This window comes from Copadichromis virginalis, linkage group LG8 (assembly GCF_057382275.1).
Source record: "Copadichromis virginalis isolate Kocher_CV1m ecotype Utaka linkage group LG8, C_Virginalis_male_GT1.1, whole genome shotgun sequence".
Classification (NCBI taxonomy): Eukaryota; Metazoa; Chordata; class Actinopteri; order Cichliformes; family Cichlidae; genus Copadichromis; species Copadichromis virginalis.
This window is the reverse complement of record NC_140625.1, coordinates 28,055,321-28,068,196: the sequence shown is the minus strand read 5'-3', so window position 1 is coordinate 28,068,196 and position 12,876 is coordinate 28,055,321. Positions and strand designations below refer to the sequence as shown.

The 12,876-nt window shown below is 39.7% G+C and overlaps 1 protein-coding gene across 2 annotated transcripts in view; it reads left to right on the top strand.

Annotated features, from left to right (window-relative positions):
* The window catches only part of LOC146703632 (uncharacterized), a 102,693-nt gene that overhangs the window by 70,733 nt on the left and 19,084 nt on the right, over nucleotides 1-12,876 (top strand). For both annotated transcript variants that reach the window (XM_085466922.1, XM_085466921.1), the window contains exon 11: nucleotides 6,307-6,350. In XM_085466922.1, coding sequence (XP_085323048.1) covers nucleotides 6,307-6,350 — 44 coding nt within the window. The remainder of the gene's footprint in view (nucleotides 1-6,306; nucleotides 6,351-12,876) is intronic.

The following is a 12,876-nucleotide window of genomic DNA, read 5'->3' as shown; positions in this document are numbered from 1 at the left end:
CAGCGGCAGTGGCAGCAGCGGCAGCAGCAGCGGGGAGAAGGGAAGAAGGAAAGCATTGGATGAAAAGGACTAAAATTGGGACTCAACAAAGAAAGATAAGGAAGGCATGAAAGACATCAGCAGCAGGAGAGCTGCGTTTTTTTCCACTCAGACACCCACACCCGCCGAATGTGCGGTGGGAAGAGGCTAAAACCAGCGCGAAGAGAGTGTGAAAGAAAATACTGACTGAGAGAAGTGGATCGCAGACGGCAGAGTTGGAGGGGAGGGGGGGATGAAGGAGTAAAGGATGACAGCGGACCTCTACTCATGGACAGAGCAGGAGGAAGAAGTGAGAGAAAACCTGAGAGTCGGCACTGTGACTGTTGAACCGACGGTATCCATTTTACAGCGGGAGCAACAGGACCGTGCCGTCTTCTCCCCGCTGCATTTCTGCCCCTCGATTCTGAATTCTGAATTTTATTCTGTTTGTATCGCTTCTCCGGACTTGTGACGAAATCGAGGGCTCTCTTTGGAATCCCTGCTCTGAAGTCCGAGGGCGGCCGTCCCCCCCTCTCCCTCCCTCGCATCCCTCTCTGTCTCCCTCTGTTGTAGTGTGTTTGCGTTCCCGTGAGCAGAAAGAGCTCCTCGTGTGTTTTCTACCTCCACATTTTCCACATTTTGCGCCCATCTGTTTCACGCTGGCTGTCCGTTCTCACCTCTGCCATCTGTGAGAGTGTCAGCTTTGGTTTCTTTTGTGTGTGTGGTTTTTTTTGTTTTGTTTTTTGAGTGCATGTTTAAGGATTCATGCCTGTAACCTGCTGCCACTGTCTTGTTTGCTGCAGAGAGAGGCACTTTATGTCCTTGGTGCAGCTTTCCCTTCAATCTTTAAAAGACAATCCAGGTAAAAGTTGTGACTGCTTCTCACCTGCATCAGGGAGCCTGGTTTCCTCCTCACAGGATATATAATACATGGCTGTCTTATCAATAATTCAGCATCAGGTGGGCCTGGCGAGTGTTGATCAAGACATCCAGGGATGAGACCGTTGGGGCTTGATGCCTGCTGAGAGCACGGTCTGCCGATGCTGTTGACTCACTTGACAGCAGCTTGATGATGTGTTGCCTCCCTCCGCGGCCTCTGCTGATCGCCGGCTGCTATCTGTAATAGCTGAATTCGCTCCCAGCTGTCTGTTGGCACTCGCGGCGTCTACTGGACTCCATCCAGCACCTCATTTCACACTCGGATCAACTTTTTTACTCTTTTTATTTTTTAAGAAGCGTGGTTTCTGCAAGACTTAAAAATAAGAATTGAATCATCTGGGTTGGTTTCTACTGATCTTCAGACACTTCTGTGTAATCCGTCACCATGATTGGTGTCAACAGCTTGCACTCGGCGGGGCGCCTGCGCTCACGCTCTCTTTGCACCGTGCGATACGGCAGGGACTTCCGGATGATGGACCCGTTCCGGTATCCCAGAACCCCGCGCTCGCGTTCACTCAAACCCCTGGTATTCCCAGACCTGTTGGGCAAAGCTCAGGACGGACAGAACCACCCACAGGCCAGGAAGAGGAGGAAGGTACTTAAAACCATGCTGTTCATTTAAAATGATGTATTCTGCAGCACAAAAGAGATGAATCATTTTTCCATTTCATGCTCATGTCACAAGTGCTCAGTGCCATTCAAAGCCACACATCTGTTTACAGCCTAAACCTGCACTGTACAGCAAATATCGGTAATAACTTTATTTGTCTTTCAAACATAGCAGATTTGAGAAAACACATTAAGGATGTGAACATAGAGTACATGCACACACATGTTTAAGCAGAAGAAATGGTCTGAAAGTGGGAGTCGTTACAGTTAACCTATAAAATACATTTTAAGCAGTTGTTTGAAATCTGATTAATTCTGCAGCTGCAAAAGCTCGATTTAAAGTAAGAAAGTGAAACATTTAAAGGGCCCCAATCAGCTGTTAGAGAGGTCGCTGGAATAAGGTCTCAGCAGGTATATTATATAAACAAGAGCTTGGCTATGTAGGGCTTCGTATGTAATTATACTTGATGGTCCAAGACCTCAATCCTAACCGTCAGTTCAGACAATTCGAATATATAACTTTTGTTCTATTAAACTGTTCTCAGAAAGAAATTATTTACTCTATCTGGGGTTAATAACAATCTAAAATGAAGTCTAATTTTCTCAGAAAGTCGATGACAGGAAGCTCAATCAGGGCCGATAGACGAACACTGGCTAGTTTATAGCAGCCTTGCTGATTATACATTTCTAGCACAGCAGCTTATTTAACTCTACCCAGATTGTTTGGAACTCACAGAAATCCTGAACTTTTGATGACAGTTTTGCACCTTGATGTCCAAAATTGGGCACGTGGGTACCCAGGAATGTATGTCTTTATTTATTATTTCAAGTATTTTTTTCTGTTTTTCTCATGATATATGAGCTGGATGAAAAAATCCAGTTTATGAAAGCTGATAAAAGCCTAGCTAATTGTATATCTGACGGGGTAAAACTTCGCTATAGCCTCTAAGATACTCCCATTGCACCCTTGACTGGCGTACTTACTTGTACCCTTGTGGTTTGTACCTTAATGGATGGATTAAAGGATGGACTGCATTTGGCCCAGGGATTCCTATTATTTTTTTTAGATATATTTTTGTTCTTATTCATTCATAAACTTTTAGTTGCATACGACTTTTTTTAGTCGTACAGACAGCTCAAACTGTACTAGAAGTTATCCAAATAGATATCAAGGATTTTATGCCTATTTCTATACGTCGCCTCCTGATATTACACCTTTAAATCTAAAGCAAAGTGTTCAAATATGTACTTGAAATGGTAAGAAATATGTGTGTGTCCTTTTTTTGCCCTGAGAAGGTCTGGCAATTACCTACAGAGTGTGTATATTTATGCAGATTGCACCTGTAGGGACAGAAACGGCCTTTTATTGTACCCCTATATCTGAGAGAGCGTGTGTTTACTGTTTGATTTACCACCTGTGCTGCTTGTATACATGTGGAGTGCAGAGCGGTTGATGAAGGCGGCTGGATTTCTGCCAGACCCGACAGCACGTATAGCATGGCTCAGTACAGGGCGCCGCTTAACGCCATCACTCAAGGCTAATGGCTCTCATCTGTTGCCACTTGGTGACGTTGATGGAGCAAGTAGGTGAAGGTGACGAGCATCCATCTTTGTCTGAGTAAGCCTTCAGACTCAATGACTCTCAACACCGTCGATCCCTCAGGATTTACAATCAGGGGAAATACAAATAAAACATATTCTTCAGAAATAACTCACCAAATAGACTCAGCTGTGACACAGTTTCTGCACATGCAGCATGCAAATCAGAGCTATGCTGAAGTGGAGGCAAATGTAGAATATTACGCATACTTGAAGCTCCAGGCTATTTTTGAAATTTCTTCAGATTTACTCACTAAAAGTTCCACAAGCGTGACCCTAAATGAAAAATCTTGGGATATTATAATGAAAAATACTTTCAAATCTCCTTTTCACCATACTACACTTATTCAGAACCAAATGAGAGGGTAGATAACAGCCTTATATGTTACTGAATAAGATTTAAAAGCTCATCAGAAGTGAAATATTGATATGAAATACCTCTGATCCAGATCTTTGAGAAAAACAGAATCATTTTACTTTTTAATAAGAAAGTCCAAACCTGGCTCTATTACTGGCTAAGGACAAAACCAACAAAACTCTTTGTTGAGTGATTGAAACCTCTAATTTTTAGTATTTTGTAACCTTGGGAATGACACATGCATGTCCTTTTGTTGTCAGCATTTTGAATCTTTTGAAAACAAGCAGTTTTCCTCAGTTGTACACGTAAACTTCTGCAGTCACATCACTGCACTTTTACTGCTTACAAATTCACTGTTAATATTTGATGTTGGTCGGATTTTTGCTACCGTAGCAGTTTGTCTCCTACTCGGGCATCCCAGGAAGATCTTCCCTGTCTGTCGTGATTATTAAAATGCATGAGCGCAGTTAAGTTTGAAACATAACTCGAGAGTTTTACAGCAGCAGGAGCAAAACAGACCTAAATCTGTAACGGTCTCCTCTGGGTGGTCATCAATATTCATGGCACTCTGGAAGTATTTGTGATTAGGCCCAGTTTCAAAGCTGCGAATGAATCTGATTAGATCACTGAATCAAACACCATCATTAAGTCGGTTTAGGTTGAAAGTCTAAAACGTGAGTGACAACCAGCGGCTTAATATGTGTAATGAAACTGGTTTTAGTTTGAGGTTTCTTAAGAAGACGCGTGGTATTGATCCACGAGGAATTCAGAGATGAACTGCCCGTAAGTGTCCTCTCCATCACCTCAGCCGGCACATCTGTCTTTCAGCTGCACTCACTGCCTTAAACTCTACAGCCCGATGGCCTCCTGCTGCCTCCTCTGACCCCGCTCCTCTGCAGCAGCCCGGCTGTGAAACTAAGCTGCTATGTGTCACATTCAGCTGGCCGAGGCCGATGTCATTGAGGTGTGTGGGGAGCTGAAGGAGAAGTGTCTAATGGTCCTGACTGTCACTACAGATTTTGAGGAAACTAAAGCCAAATGTGCCGACTCTCAGATCAGAGAAGCAGCAGCTGACCGCATCCCTGATTAAAACCCATCTTTGCCTCTGTTTTTTGTTTTCATCTTGTGCTGATCATGATGATAATATAAGTAAAAGACTGTGTTTGCTGTGAGAGGAAGTAATGACCTAAAAATGATAACTGGTGCAAAGGATGTGGAGAATCAGCAAGCAAACGGATACAAAACACTTCTCTGGATTTTTTTTCTCTACAATTTTTGCTTTGATTTATCACATTTATCAGGAAGGAAAAGGACCTAAATCCAGGAAATGTAAAATCCTAAACCCAAAAATGTAATCAGGAAGAAACAGAAGTTTTCAGGTAAACAGTTAGCAGGGGCGTCAAAGGTCTGACAAATTTGAGAAAACCTAGAAGCCTTTTTTGAGTAACACCAAGCTTTAATAACATTTCTCTATTTTAACGCGTACTCGCATACATTCACTAGATACCTAAAATGGATTAAATAAGACATGTTAAAATTCCTGCCCTTATTTTAGGAGCCCATTAAAATAAGAAAGTAAGCTAATGAAAGTCTTCCTGAAGGAACTATGAATAAAGACTGGGGAAGAAAATGGGAAGAGCTACACAGTTTGTGTATTTACACTGACTAATTGAAAAAAGGAGCGACAATAAAAGATAAAAGCAGAGACGGGAAGTAAAACTGACAACAGGGTAGAGGGAGCAGAATGAAAAATAAACATAACCACATTTCAAACCCATGACACATCCCCAGTGCAAATCAGAGGTGTGAGTCCCTGCTAGGGTACTGTTTGTCTGTGATTTTAGCTCATTGTTAGATGGTTGCTAGGCACCTTCATTATGGATAATGATGTATCATGATGAACACTTAGTGGATATAAATTAGTTAAATTGATGCCATGCTTATATAAGGTGTTACAGGTGCATAAATCCTACAAATGAGTCATTTTGGCCCATTGATAGTTGGTTACTTGATGTGATGTCATTACAGTTAAAATACCTGTGCTCAACTCCTGTTTGTGTAGAAAGAGTTTGCGTGTCACTTATTATGTGAGTAAATAAAATTATTTAGTCAAGAATTTTGTTTTTTACAACAATAAAAAAATAAGAACAATTGTAACCAGTAAACATTTGAAATATGTGCTTATAATTTATTTGGGTTTATTGGATTTTATTTGTTCGCATTGCCTATGCTCCTCTTTCCCAACAAGTTTCATTATGTTGAGTTTGGTACAAACTCTTTCCAATAAAAAGAGAAATTCCACTCATCACATTACAAATACTGAAGGCCTGGTTAGTTGCGGTGATCTAATGTCTTTGTTATGCTTTTTGCTCCCAGACTGTAACTTAAATTTCCTCCATGTGGGTCGATGCATATGTCTAAATTATTTATTGGCTGATTGATTTGCCCGTCCATTCATTGAAAGGCCTGGGTGCTTGGCGAATAATGGCTTTGTTACTGATGCAGTGGTGATGGTGGCTGACTGATTGGATGATCGATGGATTGTGTGGCTAAGAAAATGAGTAAAGCTCATGCAAAGGGAAGTTTGAGCAGCATGAAAAGGGATGCCATTTCTCTGACCACAGTTTATTGAATAAAGCCAGCTTGCTTACTGCGCAGTTTTCACAGAAAACCACCACAAACCTGCCTATGTGTTTTACTCGCGCGCTGCATTATCTGATCAATTGTCCACCTGTACACTGCTAATATTTTTCCTAAATGTGATTTTCTTGTTTCCTCTACAGGCTCTCTACAACTCAATCAAGAACCAGAAGCTGCAGTGGACATTGTAAGTCTTTTTAAATTGACCTAATGTAAATATTATTATCTTAAGCTGTTTTTAATTCATTATGGTTTCCCATCTGTGGAGGACCAAATGTACCCAATTTTTAAAAAATAAAGAAATATATAAATTGGTTAATAAATCATTCAGTATTTCAGTATATTTGGAATTGATATGATTAAATTTACTGATGTGCAATTTTTTTATAATTACCTATTTATTTATTGGTTGCCTCAAATGGGGAGCTAAGCTGTCGGTGATGTCTTCTGTGCAGATGTAAATGCATGAAAGAATAATAAAATAATAAATAATATAAAAAAATAATCATTTTTTAAAAACAAATGACCTTATTATTAACTTTATTATTGTGTTGATAAATTGAATAAATTGAACATTAGTTTATTTATTTAAACTATTTTAAAGATATCCTTTTAGCTTATATTTTTAATACAAAAATATAAATCAATATAAATCAATAATAATATTATCATGTATAATTTGTTTTGTTTATTGTTTCTGATACATGTAATGGCCTGTCATTTTTTTAGTAAGTCATTTATCTTTGAGCTAAATACTAATAAAGTAGAGTTTTATTTTTAACTCACATCTTCATTTCTTTTCTTATTTTGTTTACAAATAATCATTTATGTAGTTGTTTATTTTTTTCATATTGGCAGCTTTAGGCCCCCATACTGGGCCTCCATACAAGGCCTCAAAACAAAAAAGAAACAAAAGAAATTCATAGATAAATCAATTTGGAGAAAATAATGGAAAGACAGAAAATAATTACGTTTAGAAAGTTACAAAAATATTTGTATTAATAAAATTGAAATGATAAAAACAAATGTGGAAAAAATCTAATTTAAAACACAAAATTAATATGAATTTATTCCATGTTTTTAAAATGAATTAACAACTTCTTTTGTTTTTTATTTTTATTCTTTATTTATTGGCTTTTCCAATTTCGATTTTGGTAGTTTGAGTCTTCCATACATTCTGTGCTTTTTATTCTCACACACAGACTGGAGGGCAGGAAACAATACGGGATATTGATCAGCTTGTTTGCATCCTCAGTGATGACGCTAGTGTTGTTTGGCATGTGAAGGAAACATTAGTGTGTCAAGGGTTGCTATTCTGGATCACAGCTCCACGGCGCCTCAGAGATGCCAATTAAGTCGCCAGCTTTCCAAGCTTTGTTGCCATAGTTACGGCACCATGGATACGACTCCATAGCTACCACGATGCTCTTTCCTCCCTGCATTCTCTCGGCAGCAAACACACACAGTGACAGGCAGATAAAATGCACACATTAGTGTATGTATAGGCAGAAATCACATGTATGCTTGTGAACATGTTGCATTTTGGATGCATGAAAAGCAAAAGAAAAAAAATTCAAAAGAGAACGAGAACAAGGCAGCTCCATTTCAACGTCTCTTTACCTGCATCCTGTACAAAGGTGCGACCACAGCCTCCCACTACCTTTCCAAAAATAGCAGCTGCAGCGCTCCCGAAGCAGCCGAACAAAAGTGGTCAGAGGAGCAGATTGCGGAGGAGATCCGCAGAGAGGCAGGCAATCCAGTTCAAACATCTCCGCTGACATATAGACAGCTATTTAAACACTGCCACCGCACAGGAGGCCTCGCTGGGATAGAAGAGATGTCATTTTTAGACACGTAAACACCACAGAGCGAAGGAGAATCCACCTCCAAACAAAACCGGTTACAGATGAAGAGATTCAGCCCACAGAAGTCTGTTGTTCATTTTTAATGCTTTAGCCGGCAGAGATCTTTGCAATGGAATCTGCTTTGGAACTCTGACACTTATGGACAAGATTCATCCGCCTTAATATTCAGGAATCTTTCTCGGAGCCTGGCTCATTGATTGGTAACCTTCAAACTGCGGTTAAACTTAAAATTAACCAAATTTTTATTTATTTTACAGCTCTGAATCCATGTCATTGTAAGCTGGTGTGTCTGCATTGCTCTGCGGTCACAAATGCAACTGAGTTGTTCATGTTGAACTTGGGTCTAATCTTCACAACAGACCGAGATTGTCAGCGCTATAAAAATGAAGAAAAAGCCACATGTCTGCACAGGAATACTAGCTGTTGCATTAGCATAATCAGCAAGCTGGATAGAATCACATTTACTTTCACTGAGCATTACCCTCATTCTAATCAGTATACTCTGTTTACATCACATATTAGGGCCAAACAGATGTGTTGCAGATGTTAAGGTCCGTGTGGCTGTGTGCTTATTTACATTTCTGGGAACTCAAGCATTATACTTAAGGTGAGCTGAAGTCGCTGCAGTCTTGTCCTAAATGATAAAAGTGTCGCTGCTCAAAAATAAAAGAAAAATTGCCTCTTTAACCCTTGAATGCAAACAGAAGAAAGCGAAGCAAGAAACTTAATATTCATGGATCTTTTCTAAATGTTTGCAGCAATCTCCCTCTGCACCATCTGTGAATCTCTGTGCTCCTGCACTGACCTATCAATACATACAGAAGTTTACATCCACTCATAATGGACATGAATGCTGTTGCTAAGGGACATTTAGCCACATGTTACTGGGCCTCCACGTATATATTTGAGCCTGTGTAGATTAGACAAAATCAAAAATGAATTCAAACTCATGCACCCAGTTCTTGTTTTTTTAAACTCTGCCATACAAGCACTCCAAGAAATCATTAAAAGCCCAAAACTACCATGACATTCATAATCATGGACTTGTGACCACAACTGCATAAGACGGGCATGAAATGACCTTTTCATATAAACATGGTCAGCATTTTTTAAACCAGGTGTGACAAGGAGCAACATCAAAAGCATGTTTTACTTGCTAATTCTTAAAAATAGTGACTAATATCATAAACTCATCAGGAAAGTGTTTCCTGAGGTCACTGATTGACAAAGCTGAGAGCCCCCTGCTGGCCATTAGAAAGAATGCAGGCTTAAAGCACACCATCACTAGCTTCACAATCAGACCATCTTTTGTGGAGAGTTTGTCGCTGGACCCGCAACAACACAAATAAAAATAACATAAATAACATCAAAGTTTCCCAACCTGCCATCCCTGGAAAGATTTGGAATTTCTGTTAACACATTTTTAGGATAAAACTAGCTCATGAGCCATGGGTGTGTCCGAATTAGGATTATATCCGATTATCTCTGTGCTTTTGATAAATGGACTGGTTCTTATATAGTGCTTTTCTACCTGTAAATATGCCTCATTTATATAAACACATTTCCCATTCTTTTTCTACCTAAGTGCTTTCTAACATTCACTCTCGGATGGATGCATCAGAGAGCAACTTGGGTTTAGTATCTTGCCCAAGGATACTTTGGCACGCAGACCGGAGCAGCCAGGTATCGAACCACCAACCTTCCGATAAGCAGATGACCTCCTGAGCTACAGTGACACCTTTTAAAGCTGCTTACTGAGCTCACAGCGTAATGATCGAGCCCTGGGGGCAGAACCTTGTTCCTGTTTGTTCTTATACAGGCTGGTTTGTGTGTTTGCAGTTCTTTTCTATATTTAGCTTGTTCCAGTATCGATTTACTAATTTACTCCCTTATTTTAAAATAAAACCCTTCTCTGCGCGTGATATTCACACTCTAAAACAAACCACTCGCTGCGATTATGTGAAATCTAGTGTCCCATCACAGGTGTGTGTTTGTGCTCTATTCTGTTTTTCTTTTCTTTTGCAATGGATGTTATTTCACACCCCCGCAGAGAGAGACGTGCACATGGCCACTCTCAGCGGTGCAGTTGGATGCACCCACATGTTCTTCACTCGCTCGCTCACAGATACAACACAGACGTATACACATGGTTCCTCATTCAGTAGCGGGGGTGGATAGAGAGCAGAGGGAGAGGCGGTGGGCATTGTGCTGTGAAAGGGAGACGCAACAAGTCGGAGATATGGGGGGAAGTGGATCCCTGGATAGAAAAGAATGGCAGGATAGTAGGATATAATGAGCCGGGGGAATGAAGCATGCTGTACATGAAGTGAGGCAGGGAGATGAGACCTTCCTGTTCTATTATTCCTTTTATTCTGTTAATCTCATCTTTCCTATGTCCTCGCTGGCTCTAATCATCGTGTCTTATTATTGTCTGCAGCCGTCACCGCTCACCTGCATACACCTGATGCTGTGATACTGAATGAAATATGTCTGTAATTCCAGGCGTCTTGTTTACTCTAACAGTTTAGGCTCAGAACCTGAGAAAGCCTTTGTCTCCTCCCGCTTTTTCCTTTTATACACTTAAAAAAAAGCTTCTCTTGCATGAAAGTGAAGACTTTTTGGTAGTGGAATAAAACTTTTTAAAGGCCTTGAATTTGAATTGGGGAGTATAATACACTTTTATTAATGCAAAAAGTCGTTTTATCTCCAACTCATTTCATGTATTTGTCCCATCTGGAGTGGGGATGTAAACAAGCTGTAAATGCAGACATCCACACACCGGGGGCGCTGCAGGAAGGACTGCATGTGTCTGTCAATGTCTGTCTGTCAAAGTAGAAAAGAATGAAGAGGCTACAAAAACTCATTTATGGTCAGTCCCATCTTTTCAAAATAAGACTTTGTCTGAGGGTATTGCACAGGTAATTTAAAGCCTGTGTGAATGAGGAAATGCTTTGCCGCCTATAAGAGTGTTTTTTATGAATTATTGTCCTTTTTCACTTGACTGTGTTTGGAGTGTTTTGGTACAGTGACTCATAGTCAGTGAAACACAGCAGATCTCTTTCCTTTTCCTTCCTTCCCTTTCTAATTTCATGTCTTCCCTTTACCTCTGACTCCTCCTCCTTTTAGACTTTTTTCCCTTTGTTATAGTTTTTTATTTATTTTCCTTTCTTCAGTTTTCCTGTTCCGTTTCTTGTCATCTCTTCATCTCTGCCTTTTGTTCTTTCCCTTTGTTTTTGTTTCTGTCTTCATTCATTCATCTTTCATGTTGCCCTTCTTTTGTCCTTCCTTTGCTGACCTCTGTTGTATTTTCCTTCTTAAATACAGTACTGCTGTATTTCCTTTTTTTCTTACCCTCTCTGTTCCTCACCTCCTCTCCTGGACTTCTTTTTCCTTCACTGTTATTACTATATTTGCTTTGTTTCCTTAAATTTTCCATTCTTCGCCAGAATTCCTCTTCTTGTCATCTTTTTACCTTCTGTTCTGTTTCTTTCCTTTCATCTCTGCCCTCAGCCCTATCCTTTGTCTCCCGTTTTCCCTTTCATCTTTTCCTCTCCTCTCTTCTTTCTCACCTTCTTTCTCACTCATGTTAAATGTTCTGCCATCTGAGAACGATCAGCTTTGTCTTTTCTCCCCCCTCCGTCTCTGTCACTCCTCTATCTTTCTCCTCCACTCATCCACCCCCCTCCACCTCTCTCTCTCCATCTTTCCACTTTGTCTCTGTGTGGAGACGGATTCAGGCAGGCCAGCAGTTACCAGGCAACAGGCTACATGCTCATTGGCTCCGTCTCTGCTTCTCTTTCTCTCTCCGGCTCCTGCATGGGGTTAACTGCTGTTATGTACTGTTGGTTACTCATAGCGTGGTCTCGGGGGGGTTCGGCACACAGCCATTTTCTATTTTCAGGCTGAACTTTTGCATGGGTGCCGCCTGGTGAGGTAACAAGTGGAATTGCCATATTACCTTGCTGGGTGGATGCAGAGAGGCTCACTGCTGCAGCCTAAAGCATCTATCATCTCTTTAATGTGACAAATCCACTTAAAACACCAAAAGATGCATGCAGTGCATTGTCAAGGATTATTTAGAAGAGAATGGGATTATCGCTGCTGTAGCAACATGCATTGTTGGGTTTGTTTACAAACTGAATATTTAGAAAATAGTAATTGTCTGTCATGAACAACGATAAACAAAAAAAACACCAACAACAAAAGTGAATATGACCATAAAAAGTTAGTTTTTTTCATACTGGCAAAAAATATTCTAACCTGTCAAATGAGGAATTAAAAATAGGAAAATTCAAAATAAATTGTATTAGAATTAGAAACAAATGACACACAAGACGAGAGGCAAACTGTAGGAATTCTGTTCAAAATAAAATAAAATGTGTATATAAAAATATTTTTAAAAAGAAAATAAAATTATTGTTTTTGTTCAAAAAAGGGTTGAATTACATTTTTAAGTATTTTATTTGGATAACTTCTAGCCCTTTTTGAATAAATTTTTTTTTTAAATATAGGAAAGACGATACAGACTATATACTATTTGTTTAACTGGAACATAAGTAAATACAAACATAAATACAGTATGTTTAAAAGAAAAGAGGTATACATGAAAAAAGTAGATTAGAAAATAAAATGAAACAGAAAAATGTCTTAAAGCAGTAAAAGAAAACCAAATAACACATTTTAAAAAAGGTTGGTGGGTAGTAAACAGACCTGATCTTTTTGGGTGAAGAGTTCAGTTGTTAATCAGACTGAGATTCTTTTTTTTCTGGGAAGTTCAGCGCTCAGAAACACATTTCACACGAGGGTAGTTAGAAAGAAATGAAGCTGCAGTCGACGACTCAGCAGCTT